We start from the raw sequence: 17717 nt of genomic DNA, 5'->3' as shown, positions 1-17717 counted from the left end.
CCTGGGGATGAGAGGAAATGGCGGGAACACATAAGCTAGTTTGAAGGTCCAAGGTGCTACTAGTGCATCCACTAGAGCCGCCTTGGGATCCCTGGATCTGGCCCCGTAGCAAGGAACTTTGAAGTTCTGACGAGAGGCCATCAGATCCATGTCTGGAATGCCCCACAGGTGAGTGACTTGGGCAAAGATTTCCGGATGGAGTTCCCACTCCCCCGGATGCAATGTCTGCCGACTCAGAAAATCCGCTTCCCAATTTTCCACTCCTGGGATGTGGATAGCAGACAGGTGGCAGGAGTGAGACTCCGCCCAAAGAATAATTTTGGTTACTTCTTCCATCGCTAGGGAACTTCTTGTTCCCCCCTGATGGTTGATGTACGCAACAGTCGTCATGTTGTCTGATTGAAACCGTATGAACCTGGTCCTCGCAAGCTGGGGCCAGGCCTGGAGAGCATTGAATATCGCTCTCAGTTCCAGAATATTTATCGGTAGAAGAGATTCTTCCCGAGACCAAAGACCCTGAGCTTTCAGGGATCCCCAGACCGCGCCCCAGCCTATCAGACTGGCGTCGGTCGTGACAATGACCCACTCTGGTCTGTGGAACATCATCCCTTGAGACAGATTGTCCAGGGACAGCCACCAACGGAGTGAGTCTCTGGTCCTCTGATTTACTTGTATCTTCGGAGACAAGTCTGTATAGTCCCCATTCCACTGACTGAGCATGCACAGTTGTAATGGTCTTAGATGAATGCGCGCAAAAGGAACTATGTCCATCGCCGCCACCATCAAACCGATCACTTCCATGCACTGAGCTATGGAAGGAAGAGGAACGGAATGAAGTATCCGACAAGAGTCCAGAAGCTTTGTTTTTCTGGCCTCTGTTAGAAAGATCCTCATTTCTAAGGAGTCTATAATTGTTCCCAAGAAGGGAACCCTTGTTGACGGGGATAGAGAACTCTTTTCCACGTTCACTTTCCAGCCGTGAGATCTGAGAAAGGCCAGGACAATGTCCGTGTGAGCCTTTGCTTGAGGAAGGGACGACGCTTGAATCAGAATGTCGTCCAGGTAAGGTACTACTGCAATGCCCCTTGGTCTTAGCACCGCTAGAAGGGACCCTAGTACCTTTGTGAAAATCCTTGGAGCAGTGGCTAATCCGAAAGGAAGCGCCACGAACTGGTAATGTTTGTCCAGGAATGCAAACCTTAGGAACCGATGATGTTCCTTGTGGATAGGAATATGTAGATACGCATCCTTTAAATCCACCGTGGTCATGAATTGACCTTCCTGGATGGAAGGAAGGATAGTTCGAATGGTTTCCATCTTGAACGATGGGACCTTGAGAAATTTGTTTAAGATCTTGAGATCTAGGATTGGTCTGAACGTTCCCTCTTTTTTGGGAACTATGAACAGATTGGAGTAGAACCCCATCCCTTGTTCTCTTAATGGAACAGGATGAATCACTCCCATTTTTAACAGGTCTTCTACACAATGTAAGAACGCCTGTCTTTTTATGTGGTCTGAAGACAACTGAGACCTGTGGAACCTCCCCCTTGGGGGAAGTCCCTTGAATTCCAGAAGATAACCCTGGGAGACTATTTCTAGCGCCCAAGGATCCAGAACATCTCTTGCCCAAGCCTGAGCGAAGAGAGAGAGTCTGCCCCCCACCAGATCCGGTCCCGGATCGGGGGCCAATATTTCATGCTGTCTTGGTAGCAGTGGCAGGTTTCTTGGCCTGCTTTCCCTTGTTCCAGCCTTGCATTGGTCTCCAAGCTGGCTTGGCCTGAGAAGTATTACCCTCTTGCTTAGAGGACGTAGCACCTTGGGCTGGTCCGTTTTTACGAAAGGGACGAAAATTAGGTCTATTTTTTACCTTGAAAGGCCGATCCTGAGGAAGGGCGTGGCCCTTACCCCCAGTGATATCAGAGATAATCTCTTTCAAGTCAGGACCAAACAACGTTTTCCCCTTGAAAGGAATGTTTAGTAGCTTGTTCTTGGAAGACGCATCAGCCGACCAAGATTTCAACCAAAGCGCTCTGCGCGCCACAATAGCAAACCCAGAGTTCTTAGCCGCTAACTTAGCCAATTGCAAAGAGGCGTCTAGAGTGAAAGAATTAGCCAATTTGAGAGCATTGATTCTGTCCATAATCTCCTCATAAGGAGGAGAGTCACTATCGAGCACCTTAAGCAGTTCATCAAACCAGAAATATGCGGCAGTAGTGACAGGGACAATGCATGAAATGGGTTGTAGAAGGTAACCCTGCTGAACAAACATCTTTTTAAGCAAACCTTCTAATTTTTTATCCATAGGATCTTTGAAAGCACAACTATCCTCTATTGGAATAGTGGTGCGTTTGTTTAAAGTAGAAACCGCTCCCTCGACCTTGGGGACTGACTGCCATAAGTCCTTTCTGGGGTCGACCATAGGAAACAATTTTTTAAATATGGGGGGAGGGACGAAAGGAATACCGGGCCTTTCCCATTCTTTATTAACAATGTCCGCCACCCGCTTGGGTATAGGAAAAGCTTCTGGGAGCCCCGGCACCTCTAGGAACTTGTCCATTTTACATAGTTTCTCTGGGATGACTAAATTTTCACAATCATCCAGAGTGGATAATACCTCCTTAAGCAAAATGCGGAGATGTTCCAATTTAAATTTAAATGTAATCACATCAGATTCAGCCTGCTGAGAAATGTTCCCTAAATCAGTAATTTCTCCCTCAGACAAAACCTCCCTGGCCCCCTCAGATTGGGTTAGGGGCCCTTCAGAGATATTAATATCAGCGTCGTCATGCTCTTCAGTAACTAAAACAGAGCAGCCACGCTTACGCTGACAAGGGTTCATTTTGGCTAAAATGTTTTTGACAGAATTATCCATTACAGCCGTTAATTGTTGCATAGTAAGGAGTATTGGCGCGCTAGATGTACTAGGGGCCTCCTGAGTGGGCAAGACTCGTGTAGACGAAGGAGGGAATGATGCAGTACCATGCTTACTCCCCTCACTTGAGGAATCATCTTGGGCATCATTGTCATTATCACATAAATCACATTTATTTAAATGAATAGGAATTCTGGCTTCCCCACATTCAGAACACAGTCTATCTGGTAGTTCAGACATGTTAAACAGGCATAAACTTGATCAGAAAGTACAAAAAACGTTTTAAAATAAAACCGTTACTGTCACTTTAAATTTTAAACTGAATACACTTTATTACTGCAATTGCGAAAAAGCATGAAGGAATTGTTCAAAATTCACCAAATTTTCACCACAGTGTCTTAAAGCCTTAAAAGTATTGCACACCAATTTTGGAAGCTTTAACCCTTAAAATAACGGAACCGGAGCCGTTTTAAGCTTTAAACCCCTTTACAGTCCCTGGTATCTGCTTTGCTGAGACCCAACCAAACCCAAAGGGGAATACGATACCAAATGACGCCTTCAGAAGTCTTTTATAAGTATCAGAGCTCCTCTCACATGCAACTGCATGCCATGCCTCTCAAAAACAAGTGCGCAACACCGGCGCGAAAATGAGACTCTGCCTATGCTTGGGGAAAGCCCCTAAAGAATAAGGTGTCTAAAACAGTGCCTGCCGATATTATTATATCAAAATACCCAGATAAAATGATTCCTCAGGGCTAAATATGTGTTAATAATCAATCGATTTAGCCCAGAAAAAGTCTACAGTTTAAATAAGCCCTTGTGAAGCCCTTATTTACAATCGTAATAAACATGGCTTACCGGATCCCATAGGGAAAATGACAGCTTCCAGCATTACATCGTCTTGTTAGAATGTGTCATACCTCAAGCAGTAAGAGACTGCAAACTGTTCCCCCAACTGAAGTTAATTGCTCTCAACAGTCCTGTGTGGAACAGCCATGGATTTTAGTTACGGTTGCTAAAATCATTTTCCTCATACAAACAGAATTCTTCATCTCTTTTCTGTTTCTGAGTAAATAGTACATACCAGCACTATTTGAAAATAACAAACTCTTGATTGAATAATAAAAACTACAGTTAAACACTAAAAAACTCTAAGCCATCTCCGTGGAGATGTTGCCTGTACAACGGCAAAGAGAATGACTGGGGTAGGCGGAGCCTAGGAGGGATCATGTGACCAGCTTTGCTGGGCTCTTTGCCATTTCCTGTTGGGGAATAGAATATCCCACAAGTAAGGATGACGCCGTGGACCGGACACACCTATGTTGGAGAAATCTAGATTAGTGTCTCTTTATTTCAGGGAAAAATATTGTTTGGTTCTGATTTACATTCTATAATATCTACTGTTACTGGAGGTAAAGGGGTGTTCCTTTTACCAGAATAAGGAACAAAAGGTTGACTACTCTGCTCAAAAGCAAAGTACCTCTGGGCCCAGTCTGGAGGTCTCCGATCCAGAGGTTCTGGTAGGGGGCAGGTTAGGTCTCTTTCAGGAGTCTTGGTTTCACTCTGTTCCAGATCCCTGGGATCTGAACATAGTTTCTCAGGTATTGAACAGAATTCAGAGTAAGGCCTCCCAGAGTGAGGTTCTTTCTGTCCAATGCTCTCTTGTGATCCTCATCTGATTTTTCATCAGGATAAATCAGATTTACAAACTACTTTTGATTATCTGCCTAAGGTTGTTTCTTTAAATAACATTAGCAGTGAAAGTGTTGTTCCTTATTTGTGTCCTAATCCTAAAAATGCTTTAGAAAGATCTTTGCATAATTTGGATGTTGTTAGGGCATTGAAGTATTACATTGAGACTACTAAGACCTTTAGACAAACATCCAGTTTGTTCATTCCTTTTTCTGGTTCTAAGAAAGGTCAGAAAGCTTCTGCTGTTTCTTTAGATTTTTGGTTTGAACTATTAATTCACAAAGCTTACTTGGAAGCAGGTCAGCCTCCACCGCAACAGATTACAGCTCATTCTACTAGGTCAGTTGCCACTTCTTGGGCCTTTAAGAATGGACCTTCAGTTGACCAAATTTGCAAGGCAGCTACATGGTCTTCTTTGCATACTTTTACTAAATTCTACCATTTTGATGTTTTTGCTTCTCTGGTGAGAGTCCACGAAATCACGCCCTGTGTTTTATAGGGTTTATTTCTTTTTCAGCAAATTTTTTATAGTCCTGCTCCTTTTATGGCTTTTATTCTGTTTTCTTACCTCACTTGCTGGGCTATACATTAGACTGAGGTATGTGTGAGTTGGGAGTGGTTTTATAGGACTCTTGGGGTTTGGGAATTTTTAGTTCCTCCTTGTAGTAGAGAAGATTAATTCCCAGGAGTAATAGATTGCGGACCCTCACCACCATGAAAGGAAATTATTTATCAGGTAAGTATACATAGTTTTTTTCAGTGGCATATGCACATATGCTGTGAGAGCCTGTACACTAGTATTCAAACAATACACATTCACAGAGAGTCAGCAGTGGCTTGTGTGACACAAATGACATCTTCATAGATGCAGTACACACCACAGACAGCTTACTGAGCAGCACAGTGTTTGTATCCAGATCCTCTAGTTACACATAGCATATGTACATATGCCACCAAAACAGTAATAGCTTTTACTGAAAGCATTTTTGCTAATAGAATTATATTGCAAAAATGCTTATATTTAAAAGGAAAGGAAACCCGAACATTTTCTTTCATGATTTGGATAGAAAATACATAAACAACTTTCCAATTTACTTTTATTATCAAATTTGCTTCAGTCTCCTGTCATTTGCTGAAGGAACAGCATTGCACACATCTAGTTAGCCAATCACAGGAGACAAATGTGTGCAGGCACCAATCAGCAGCTAGCTCCCACTAATGTAGGATATTTGAACATAGAAGTGAATTCAAAAGATTTAAAATGACCTGTTCTATCTAACTCATGCAAGTTTAGTCTAGTCAAAAAAACTTTCATGATTCAAATAGAGAATACAATTTAAAGCAAGTTTCTAATTTACTTCTATTATAATTTTTGCTTCGTTCTCTTGATATCTATAGTTAAAAAAGCTGGAATGTAAGCTTAGAACCTGGACCATTTTTGGGTTCAGCACCTGGGTAGCGCTTGCTGATTGGATGGCTACATTTAGACACCAATCAGCAAGCGCTACCCAGGTCTGAACCAAAAATGAGTCGGCTTCTAAACTTGCATTCCAGCTTTTTAAAATAAAGATTCCAAGAGAACGAAGAAAAAATTGATAATAGGAATAAATTAGAAGGTTGCCTAAAATGACATGCTCTATCTCAATCCTACTATACTATCCCTTTAATACTGAAACGCACACATTTCAGTTTTGACCTTTCTATCCCTTTAAGACTAAAGGATACTTTGTAGCAGACAGTTTGTGTACACTTGTATGCATCTTACTGTGCCCTCAAATGTTTCTTTTAAAGGGACAGTGGTTGAATGATTCCTTGCTCAGAAAATTGACAGATTTGTACCTCACTGTTCATTTTATCATAGAAGGCTCAAGACCACATTCACGCTTACCTTAATGAAGGTGTCAATTTCCGTCTTTCTGCGTTTTGCCAAAGCCTCAATTTCTACTTGACATATTGAACAAACATATAAATGATTGACAGCAGGTCCTCCTCCAAACCTATTTGGGATAGAGAATCACAGAGCTATGAACAAGAGCCTAATCAATCGTCTGTTCTTAACATGGTGATAATAAATTAACAAACAGAAGTCATTATTTTAAAATCACGTCAAAAAGTCATACTTAGTTCAAATGTATTAGAGGGTTCTTATATGATAACTACGTACTTATATTGTGGGTTCAGTTCAGTTTATAGTCAAGAGGTGCTATTGGCAAAATCTGTTACCGTTTGGTTCTAATCTGTTAGCTCTGCACATGTTCAATTCATTTCCTACTGATGCTGCTGTCCATTTTTGAAGTGCTGAAGTGTGTGTAGTCTCTATGAAGAGTTGGTCTATCTACAATCTAAAGCACATTTATATTTTATCAGTTACATTTATTAGTCTAACAATGTCATCTGTCTGTGCTCCTTTAAGACCACTAGCAATTATGTATCAGTTAGTTGTTCCTAACTTCTTCAGAGTTTTTTTTTTATATTCCCGTAAATTCAATGCGATGTCAGAAGCAAAGTTTTACCTGTTGTACAAATATTCCCATACATTCTGCGGCAAAATCACCACCAAGTCATCAATATAATGATATTTGTTGGGGGGAATTCCTGAAAAAACAAACAAAAACAAAAAAAACGAGGTTAAATGTACGGATTAAATATTCTCTTTTTGATTTAGGCGAGTCACTGATACAGAGTGTATCCTGAACTACTCATCAATAATTTATAACAGGCTGCTTAGTTATTTTAATGGAAACTGGTAACTGAATATTCTTCCTTAAAAAATATATTATTTATACATATAAAATACAGATACACTACTGTGCAAATGTTTAAAGGGACAGTCAACACCAGAATTTTTGTTGTTTAAAAAGAAAGATAATCCCTTTATTACCCATTCCCCAGTTTTGTACAACCAACACAGTTATAATAATACACGTTTTACCTCTGTGATTACCTTGTATCTAAGCTTCTGCTGACTGCCCCTTTATTTCAGTTCTTTTGACAGACATGCAGTTTAGCCAATCAGTGCTCAGTCCTAGGTCACTTTACGTGCATGAGCTCAATGTTATCTATATGAAACATGTGAACTAATGCCCTCTAGTGGTCAAAATGTATTAAGATTAGAGGCAGTCTTCAAGGTCTAAGAAATTAGCATATGAACCTCCTAGTTTTAGCTTTCAACTAAGAATACCAAGAGAACAAAGCAAAATTGGTGATAAAAGTAAATTGGGAAGTTGTTTAAAATTGCATACCCTATTTAAAACATGAAAGTTTTTTTTGGACTTGACTGTCCCTTTAAAGCAGGTGTAATTATTTGCTGTAACATAAGAATGCTTTCAGAAATAGATAAGTTACTTAGATAACAAAATGCAAAGTGAGTGAACAGAAGAAATATGTAAATCAGATAAATATTTTGTGTGACCGCCCTTTTCCTTAAAAAAAACTGATGCAGTTTTGAAGGCACTCGGCAGGTAGGTTGTTCCAAACATCTTGGAGAACTAACCACAGTTCTGTGAATTTAGGCAGCCTCAGTTGTTTCTGTCTTCATATAATCCCAGACAGACTCAATGATGTTAAGAGTTTAGGGCTCTGTGAGGGACATAACATCACTTCCCAGGACTCCTTGTTCTTTACACTGAAGATAACTCTCAATGCCTTTGGCTGTATATTTGGGGTTGTTATGCTGCAGAATTAAATTTGGGCCAATCAGATGCCTCCCTGGTAGTATTGCATAATGGGTAAGTATCTGCCGGTACTTGTCAGTATTGAGATAATTAATTCTGACCAAAAACCCAACTCCATTTGCAGAAATGCAGCCCCAAACTTGCAAGGAACCTCTATCATGCTTCACTGTTGCCTGCACCACTCTCCAGCCATTCAGTGAAAAAAATGCCTTCTGCTACAGCCAAATATTTCAAATTGGACTCATCAGTCCAGAGCACCTGCTGCCATTGTGCTGCACCCCAGTTCCTGTGTTTTTGTGCATAGCCGAGTTGCTTGGCCTTGTTTTCATGAGAGGTATGGGATTTTGGCTGCAAGTCTTCCATGAAGACCACTTCTGACTAGACTTTACTGGATAGTAGATGGGTGTACCAGCCTGGTTCCCACTGGTTTCTGCCAGTTCTGAGCTAATGGCACTGCTGGACATCTTCTGAATGTGAAGGGAAGTAAGCATGATCTGCCATCTGCTGCACCAACTTTCCTTGGCCAACCACTGTGTCCACGGTTCTCAACATAGCTGTTTCTTTGTGCTTCTTCAGATCAGAAGAGCTTGGAATGGACATCGGGTAACCCCTGTCTGCTTGAAATTTCTGCCTGGGAGAGATCTTACTTATGCAGTATAAACTACCTTACTGTGCTTAGTTTTGCCATGGTGTGTGACTTTTGACATTGACTTCAGCAACCTCACCTTGTTTGCAGAGTTTTGCTGTTCCTCACCCACATCCTGTTCGGTTAATCGTGTTTTAACCTACATATTAAATTGATGATCATTAGAACCGGTTTGGTTTAATCATGCCTCTGGCTATATGCTTGCAAAATCCCTGACTTTGCGCAAGTATATCTAGCAGAATTGATGCCGATTTAAATTTTTCTTCTGTTCACTCACTTTGTATTTTGTTAATTGATCAAAATAAACCAATAACATTTCTAATTTTGAAAGCATTCTTACTTAACAGAATTTTTTCACACCTGCCTAACACTTTTGCACAGTAGTATATTTACCTACTATATATACACACACACATACAGTTTTCATACCTAAGAATATCTAAAAATGTATTCCCATGATGCCTCGGGCTGTAGGTTTGAGCAGACAATGAAAGGCTTAGCAGGTTACATTGACTTCTGTGAAGTGTGAATTTACTTGCCCCTAGATACCATGTGCACATGTCCCAATAACACAAAGCAAAACTGAACATTCGAGATACCGTTAAACATAATGAAAAAGTTTTATGACCATATACAAAAACATAAATTATGCTTACCAGATAATTTCCTTTCCTTCTGTACAGGAAACTGAACCTGGCCACCAGGAGGAGGCAAAGATAACCCAGCCAAAGGCTTAAATACCTCCCCCACTTCCCTCATCCCCCAGTCATTTTGCCGAGGGAACAAGGAACAGTAGAAGAAATATCAGGGTGAAAAAGTTGACAGAAAAAAACAAGATAAAATTTAGGGTCACCCATCGGAGAACACGGGCGGGAGCTGTGGACTCTCCCTGTACAGAAGGAAAGAAAATTATCTGGTAAGCATAATTTATGTTTTCCTTCTTAATACAGGGAGAGTCCACAGCTACATTCATTACTTGTGGGAAAATTATACCAAAGCTACAGAGGACACAATGCTAACGGGAAGGCAAAAAGAGAGGCGGCCCCTATCTGAGGGCACCCCAGCCTGCAAAAACCCATTCTCCCGAAGGCTGCTTCAACAGAAGCAAAGGAAAAAGAATGCAAGGAGGACCAAGCAGATCCATAGAGATCTCATGCCAGAGCGACAAGATAATGTCACTGCTCTCAAACTGAGCCGTAAACCTCTGAGGAGGCTAGAGTCCCGCTGTCTCCTAGGTCAAGCGTAAGACACTCCTCAACTAAAAATAAGGACAATGCCTTCAGACCCTTGCACTTCCCAGATACAAATATTCAACAGAGAAAACTGTCTAATCCTATGTAACCTGAAAAAGACATCATGGCATGGTTCCCTAAAAAGGGAAAACCCTTTTACTTCTAGTTAAGGAATAAGACATATAAAAAATAAACAACCACAATCTCTCGATTAAAGTAACAAATAGACACAACCTCGGGAAGAAAACCTAACCAGGCTCATAGAACAGCCTTAATATAGATGAAACCCCAATAAGGAGTACGTATTGCAAGGTTGCAACACAGAGACGTAGAGCAATCTACAGCTGGAATAGATCATTGAAGATAAAATTCAAAGACCACCTCTTGCACAGGTACAAAAGTAGCCTGATGCAACCCCTTAAAAATAAGATCTAAGCTCCAAGAAGGAGCATCAGTTTGACTCACCGGCCTGAACGCAGTCAGAGCCCTAGCAAAAAAACTGAACGCCCGGAAGCTCAATGAGCCTCTAGAGCAATAGAAACAAACAGAGCCCAGAAACTGTCCCAACAAGTAACAAACTAGAAAGGCCCTTCTCCAGATCATCCTGGAGGAAAAAAAGAGAACCCTGGCAGATCAGATAGATAGAGTGCCAGGACAAATCTTGCTCTTCCCGACAAAAGGGGTCCTCCACACCTAAGATAGATGACGAGGAGCCAGCTACATGCTGAAGGATAGGATCGTAACCTCTCAGAAAAAACCCTCTCTTGGATAAGGCTAAGCGACCTCTCGCAGACCGCCTCAGAAGAATAAGATTAGATGATGCAAAGGGGCCTTGACCCAGCAGATCCCTGCGCCAAGGTAACCCCTATGAAGTGAAGCCCCAAAACCGCGATACGATCTCACGGACACAAACGGAGCAATCAGTCTCACTGACGCCTGCTCCTGTAGGATCGAGCCAACACTCGGGAAAATAGCGATATGGCAGAAGAAAAAGGGGTGAATTGGACTTCCAAAGCACCGCTAAGGATCCAGTAGCTCTGCCTGAGGATCCCTGAACCATGATCCATTAATGGGTAACCTGGGATAGGTACGGACGTCCTGAAATTCTCGATCGGTGTCTCCATTCAGATACAAACACCTGAAACCTTCAGATAGAGACCTTATCCCCAGATCCAGGGTATGATTGTAAGGAACACTCAGAGAGTGGATCGCTGACAACGAGCAGTAGTGGGCCTCCGCCCACCACCAAACTCAAGATATTACCCTCTACTCTTTAGAATCTCTTCTTCTCAGAAAGAGATCTAAGCCACTGAAAGAAAAGAAAAAACTGACTAGAATCCATACACTGGGACGAACCCAGAAGACCAACCCCTCAGAACAAAATGCAAGCCTCAGGAACCATAAGAATAATCGGGAGGGAATTTCCTGAATTCACGGTCCCCCATAGGACATGCTCTCCCCAAATGACAGGATAGCGACTTAAGTCAAACACCGCCCCTTGAGAGCTAAGAGAAATGTCCCTCAGGACAGGGAGATCTGGACAGAACACCGGAGAACGTTCCCCCAACCGGTATTCCAGATAAATCTGATAACACAGATTCAAAACAGCGCCATGCCGATGTCTCGGCCCCCTGGATGAGATGAGACCTGTCAAAGGAAAGAAACACAAGAAGGGCCCCGGGACAAAAGCATCACCCTCCCCCCACAGAGCCAGCGATGGCCTGACGGGGGACTGGAGAGCACAACCCGATGAAGTAAATTAACTTCATAATCTAAGGAAAAATCTTCCTGTCTGAAAGGACCAAATTAGCGTCCAGGGATCCACCCTGGCGCCTACTCAGAGAACTCTGGTCTAGATCCATCTCTGAGGATCAAAGAAGACAGATGAAAATTCCTAAAGGTCTTCTAGTAGACGATGGTAAGTAAACCAGAATCGCCAAGATCCGGGAACCACAGATATATCTGGAATCGGGATACTGCCAAATTAAACCCCAGATCCCCCCATAAAAAAACTAGTATCAGAAATTTTACCCAGAAAGAATGAAAAAGGAAAGATATCCTTCTCGACAGTGATCCTGCAGAGTTCCCGAACAAAAAGGAAGAGAGAACTGTATCTTTTCCCCCCAAAAAGGAGACATATAATAAGCTCTGCTTAAGTACCATAGAGTCCAAATAGGACGGGAGACCCCTCCCTTGTTTTGACTATGAAACAGTGGAAGGAAAATATTCTCACACTGCAATAGGTACCGGGACAATGTCACCCGAAAAGCTTCCCTCTCTCTGCCAAAAGACAAAATCAAGAGAAGAAAAATTGCCCAGAAAGGCAGGATGTGAAGTCTAGCTCCGGCCTCTAGGATCCGATATGATCCCAGGGATAGCAAGAAATAACTCCTCTCAAGTAGAAGGAGAGAGTAGACTTAACCGACATATCTGTCAGAGCAACTCAAGGACTAAACAGAAGATTCTGAAGTTCCAGCCTATGCTAGAAGACTGAAAATAATCCAAATCAAGAAGTATAAGCTCCATGGCTTAAATCTGTCTCGAAAATATCGAGGGAACCATCACCTTGAGCTGAAAATCAAAATGCTTCCACAGGAAGTCTCCAGAAATCGTGACAACCGAAGTCGTCAGGATATAGTATCCCATATGATGAAATGTATTCCTAAAAATAGTTTCTACAACAACCCAGAGCTCTAAACAAGAAAACTATCCTGAAACAGGATAGAAAGGGAAAATAGGCAAGTGATAGCCAAGAAGGAATGTGCAAAAATAGGTCCTGCCTGTCATACGACACATAGAGGTCGGAACTAGAGGTCGGAACTGGGATTCCAACGAGAGAGAGAGAGAACGAGAGAGACCGAGAGAGAGAGAGAGAGAGAGAGAGAGAAAGAGAGAGAGAAAGGAGAGAAAGGAGAAGAAGAGAGAGAGAAGAAGAAGAGAAGAAGAGAGAGAAGAGATCTCCATCCCTCTCCACTCGTCTAATCAAAATCGCTATCTGATATAGAGGACTGAGATTCGACTGACGGATCAGTACTCGGAATCACTAACGTCCCCAAAACTTCTCTCAGAACCAAGCACAGACGTGCCATTCTAATTCTAAATGCTAAATCCTCTTCAGTCGGAGGAATCAAATCAGCAGACTCTGACCCTGGAGGTCCTACCTCTGAAGCTTCATGGGACGACGAATCCTCAGAGGCGGACGGCTCAGTGATCTCTATCATTGGTTGATGGGAACACCCTGTTGCGGCATATGGAACATAATTGAGAGGGCTGGACTACCTGGTCCTCCTCACAATAAACACAGGTATCAAATTCTGTATTAGAGGGATCCCCCTCTAAATTATCAGAATCCTCCATAACTTATCTAATTTAAATTATAGAAAAAACAACTGGCACCTTATACCCTCAATGGCTGGGGCACTCACCACCTCCTATGACCCAGACAGATAGAGAAACTCGCTCCTTGTTGCAGACACTCGGTCAGGAATAGAAAATGGAAAGAGAAAAAAACTTGACCAATCCCGGTCACACGGTGCGTCATGTAGGACCACCCCTGCTAAAGAAAAGCGCGCCAGCTTAATAAAACTGCGCAGCTCTCAAATGTGAATAATAAAATCAATAATAACCTGTACGTTCCGTATCAGCCTATGAGCCCAAACGTCTCCTACACATAAAGCAGCCGCAATCACATAACAAATATGATTAAAAACCCCACTGTTCAATAATCCCCCTCAGGGGATATTAACCCTTGATTCCATAAAGATAAAAGGAGTCCCACTGTGACCCTGTCTTCTATGGTTAACATATGTCTAAAAAAAACTTACTGGAATCTATGCCGTGGAACAGAAAACACAGTCCTTCAAGTTTGACAGACTGTAGCGTAGCTTCTGACATGGACTTGAGTGAAGAAAAGCAGGCAGCGAAACTTGCTTAGGAGCTGTTACTATGAGTCTGGATGGTTTCACAGAAAGACTCTCCCTGCATCTCCAGACTCTAACTTTCATCAATGCTCTCACTGAGAGGCTGACAAGACTACTTAAAACTCCAGTCCCATCTCGAAGGGTAGATACCCTTCCTAAGGAACTACTCCGAAATCTTCTAAATCTTCTCTGCCAACCTCCTGTGACGAAAGGCAAAGAATGACCGGGGGATGAGGGAAGTGGGGGAGGTATTTAAAGTGAATGTAAATTTTGATGCTAAAGTGCCCGGTTTTTAAAAATGCGATTAAAAACAGGGGCACTTTAATTCATCAAAATTTACATTTCACTCGTGTTGTGAAAAAAAACCCTTACCTTTTAATCTTCACAGCAGCTCCAGCTTCCTCCACTCGTCGCAAAGCCTCTTCCTGGGTCTAAAATGAGGAATCCGGCTTCCTCCAATCACAGCACTGAATCAGACACTGATTCCCCGGGGGGGGGGGGGAGCCATGATTGGAGGATGACCGATCCATCATTTCTGACATCACAAATGGCTTGCGACGACCGGAGGAAGCTGGAGCTGCTGTAAAGTTTAAAAGGGAAGTATTTCTTCCAGACGAGTGAAATGTAAATTTTGATGAATTAAAGTGCCCCTGTTTTTAATCGAATTTTTAAAAATCGGGCACTTTAGCATCAAAATTTACATTCACTTTAAGCCTTTGGCTGGGGTGTCTTTGTCTCCTTCCGGTGGCCAGGTTCAGTATTCCCACAAGTAATGAATGCAGCTGTGGACTCTCCCTGTATTAAGAAGGAAATAGGTTTATCCAATTATTAACCCCTTAACTGCTAAACCATTTCCACCCCTGTGCTGAGCTGGGTTTTTTTACCTACTGCTCACATGTAAGCGCGACATTAGGTCATTTTCTAGTGATAACCTCAGCAGAGTCGCACTTTAACATTATTTTATGTTATGATGTGAGAGAAATCTACAGCAAAATGTGTGAAAAATGTAAACAAGGGTGTGTTTTTTCTAAAGCTATAGTACAAACAAGAAGGGGTTCATGCCAGTGATCACCTGGTGATTAACACTATTTATTTTGAAGGAGGGCCTTATATCAAGGTGTCATTGGGGTCTCTACGCCCTTGTGATGGCCTATGACAAGTGTAAATTATTTAACCGTGTCTATTTATTTTGTACTTTCACTTTACAATCCAAACACACACACATTGAAAGAGTAACCAATTGCATTTCACATGATGGCTCTTAGGGGTCTGTAGGGCTTAAGGGAGCTAAGATAGAGGAGTATGAATACCATCCAGCTCCCTTAATTTCTTTTCAACAGCCCGGCACTTTGTCTCTGGGGCGTGGTGACGTCACTGTCACCCCCAGAAATTACAGCAATTCTAGGCCACTTGTCCACCTCATACATGGGGTAAATGCAGGGGTGGGGGCACGATTAGCTCCAAAAGTGCCCACCCCCCCCAGATGTGTTGTCACCCACAGCAAAGAAGTTAACATATAAAATAGGTGTAGCCAATTCTTATTTTTATTTTCATTCACATAACAGCCTTTGCCAATCCCTTTGACTGTATATGCTCAAAACTACAATCTAAAGACCACTGTTAACAATAATAATTGTAGAAAACAACAGTAGAACAGACAACATTTTGATTAAAATTACATTAAATTAATGTTTTATATATGCACAGTATATATCAGCAATTAAGTGCTGCATTACAAAAAGTCTGCGCACACAATAAATGTTTATATATGTACAGTATATATCAGTAATTAAGTGCTGCATTACATAAGGTCTGCACACACAATAAATATTTATATATGCACAGTATATATCAGTAATTAAGTGCAGCATTACATAAGGTCTGCACACACAATAAATGTTTATATATGCACAGTATATATCTGTAATTAAGTGCCGCATTACATAAGGTCTGCACACACAATAAATGTTTTATATATGCACAGTATATATCAGTAATTAAGTGCTGCATTATATAAGGGCTGCACACACAATAAATGTTTATATATGCACAGTATATATCAGTAATTAAGTGCTGCATTACATAAGGTCTACACACACAATAAATATTTATATATGCACAGTATATATCAGTAATTAAGTGCTGCATTACATAAGGTCTGCACACACAATAAATATTTATATATGCACAGTATATATCAGTAATTATGTGCAGCATTATATAAGGTCTGCACACACAATAAATGTTTATATATGTACAGTATATATCAGTAATTAAGTGCCGCATTACAAAAGGTCTGCACACACAATACATGTTTATATATGCACAGTATATATCAGTAATTAAGTGCTGCATTACAAAAAGTCTGCGCACACAATAAATGTTTATATATGCACAGTATATATCAGTAATTATGTGCGGCATTACATAAGGTCTGCACACACAATAAATGTTTATATATGCACAGTATATATCAGTAATTATGTGCGGCATTACATAAGGTCTGCACACACAATAAATGTTTATATATGCACAGTATATATCAGTAATGATGTGCCGCATTACATAAGGTCTGCACACACAATAAATGTTTATATATGCACAGTATATATCAGTAATTCAGTGGCGCATTACATAAGGTCTGCACACACAATAAATGTTTATATAAACACTGTATATATCAGTAATTAAGTGCTGCATTACATAAGGTCTGCGCACACAATAAATGTTTATATATGCACCATATATATCAGTAATTATGTGCAGCATTACAAAAAGTCTGCGCACACAATAAATGTTTATATATGCACAGTATATATCAGTAATTATGTGCAGCATTACATAAGGTCTGCACACACAATAAATGTTTATATATGCACAGTATATATCAGTAATTCAGTGCCGCATTACATAAGGTCTGAACACACAATAAATGTTTATATAAACACTGTATATATCAGTAATTAAGTGCTGCATTACAAAAGGTCTGCACAGACAAATGTTTATATATACACAGTATATATCAGTAATTAAGTGCCGCATTACATAAGGTCTACACACACAATAAATGTTTATATATGCACAGTATATATCAGTAATTAAGTGCTGCATTACAAAAGGTCAGCACACATAATAAAGGCCAGATTACAAGTGGAGCGCTAATTAACATATATATAAGTGCATTAGAGCCCTTTATTAAATAGATAAAAACATGTAAAAGCATATTTATGCAATATTTATATTTAACCTTTTAAAGCCGTTATGCCATTCTATTCTGTCATAATTAGACTGGGCTTTAAAGCCGTTATGACGGAACAGAACGTCATAGCTAACGGCTGTCCTGAAGCCTTCTGTGCTTTCAGGATTTGATCGCGGTCTGGAGGGCATTCCTAGGGTTGTAGGGACGCCCCCCAGACGCGATCCAATAATTGAAATCTCACGATCGTGTGCACGATCGTGTGGTTTCAATTTGTCTACATCGGAACAGTTGTACCGATGTAGGCACTTTAGCCCTGACACGAAAGGGTTAATAAAGTGTTATACTGTGTTTTTACTGTAAATAATTCACATTCCAATGTGCTGCACAGAGCAAAATATGTTATATGTATTTATAAATAGATTATATATATATATATATATATATACAGTGGGGCAAAAAAGTATTTAGTCAGCCACCAATTG

The 17717-nt window shown here is 41.0% G+C and overlaps 1 protein-coding gene across 1 annotated transcript in view; it reads right to left on the bottom strand.

Moving 5' to 3' along the window:
- USP20 (ubiquitin specific peptidase 20) overlaps window positions 1-17717 on the bottom strand; it is a 213834-nt gene that overhangs the window by 7346 nt on the left and 188771 nt on the right. Inside the window, exons 20-21 of the mRNA XM_053695835.1 lie at window positions 7078-7159; window positions 6453-6561 (exon numbers count right to left, since the gene is read on the bottom strand). Of these exons, the coding sequence (XP_053551810.1) occupies window positions 6453-6561; window positions 7078-7159 (191 nt within the window). The remainder of the gene's footprint in view (window positions 1-6452; window positions 6562-7077; window positions 7160-17717) is intronic.

Source organism: Bombina bombina, chromosome 12 (assembly GCF_027579735.1).
Source record: "Bombina bombina isolate aBomBom1 chromosome 12, aBomBom1.pri, whole genome shotgun sequence".
Classification (NCBI taxonomy): domain Eukaryota; kingdom Metazoa; phylum Chordata; class Amphibia; order Anura; family Bombinatoridae; genus Bombina; species Bombina bombina.
Note: the sequence above shows the minus strand (reverse complement) of the source record. Positions and strands in the feature narration are given on the sequence as shown.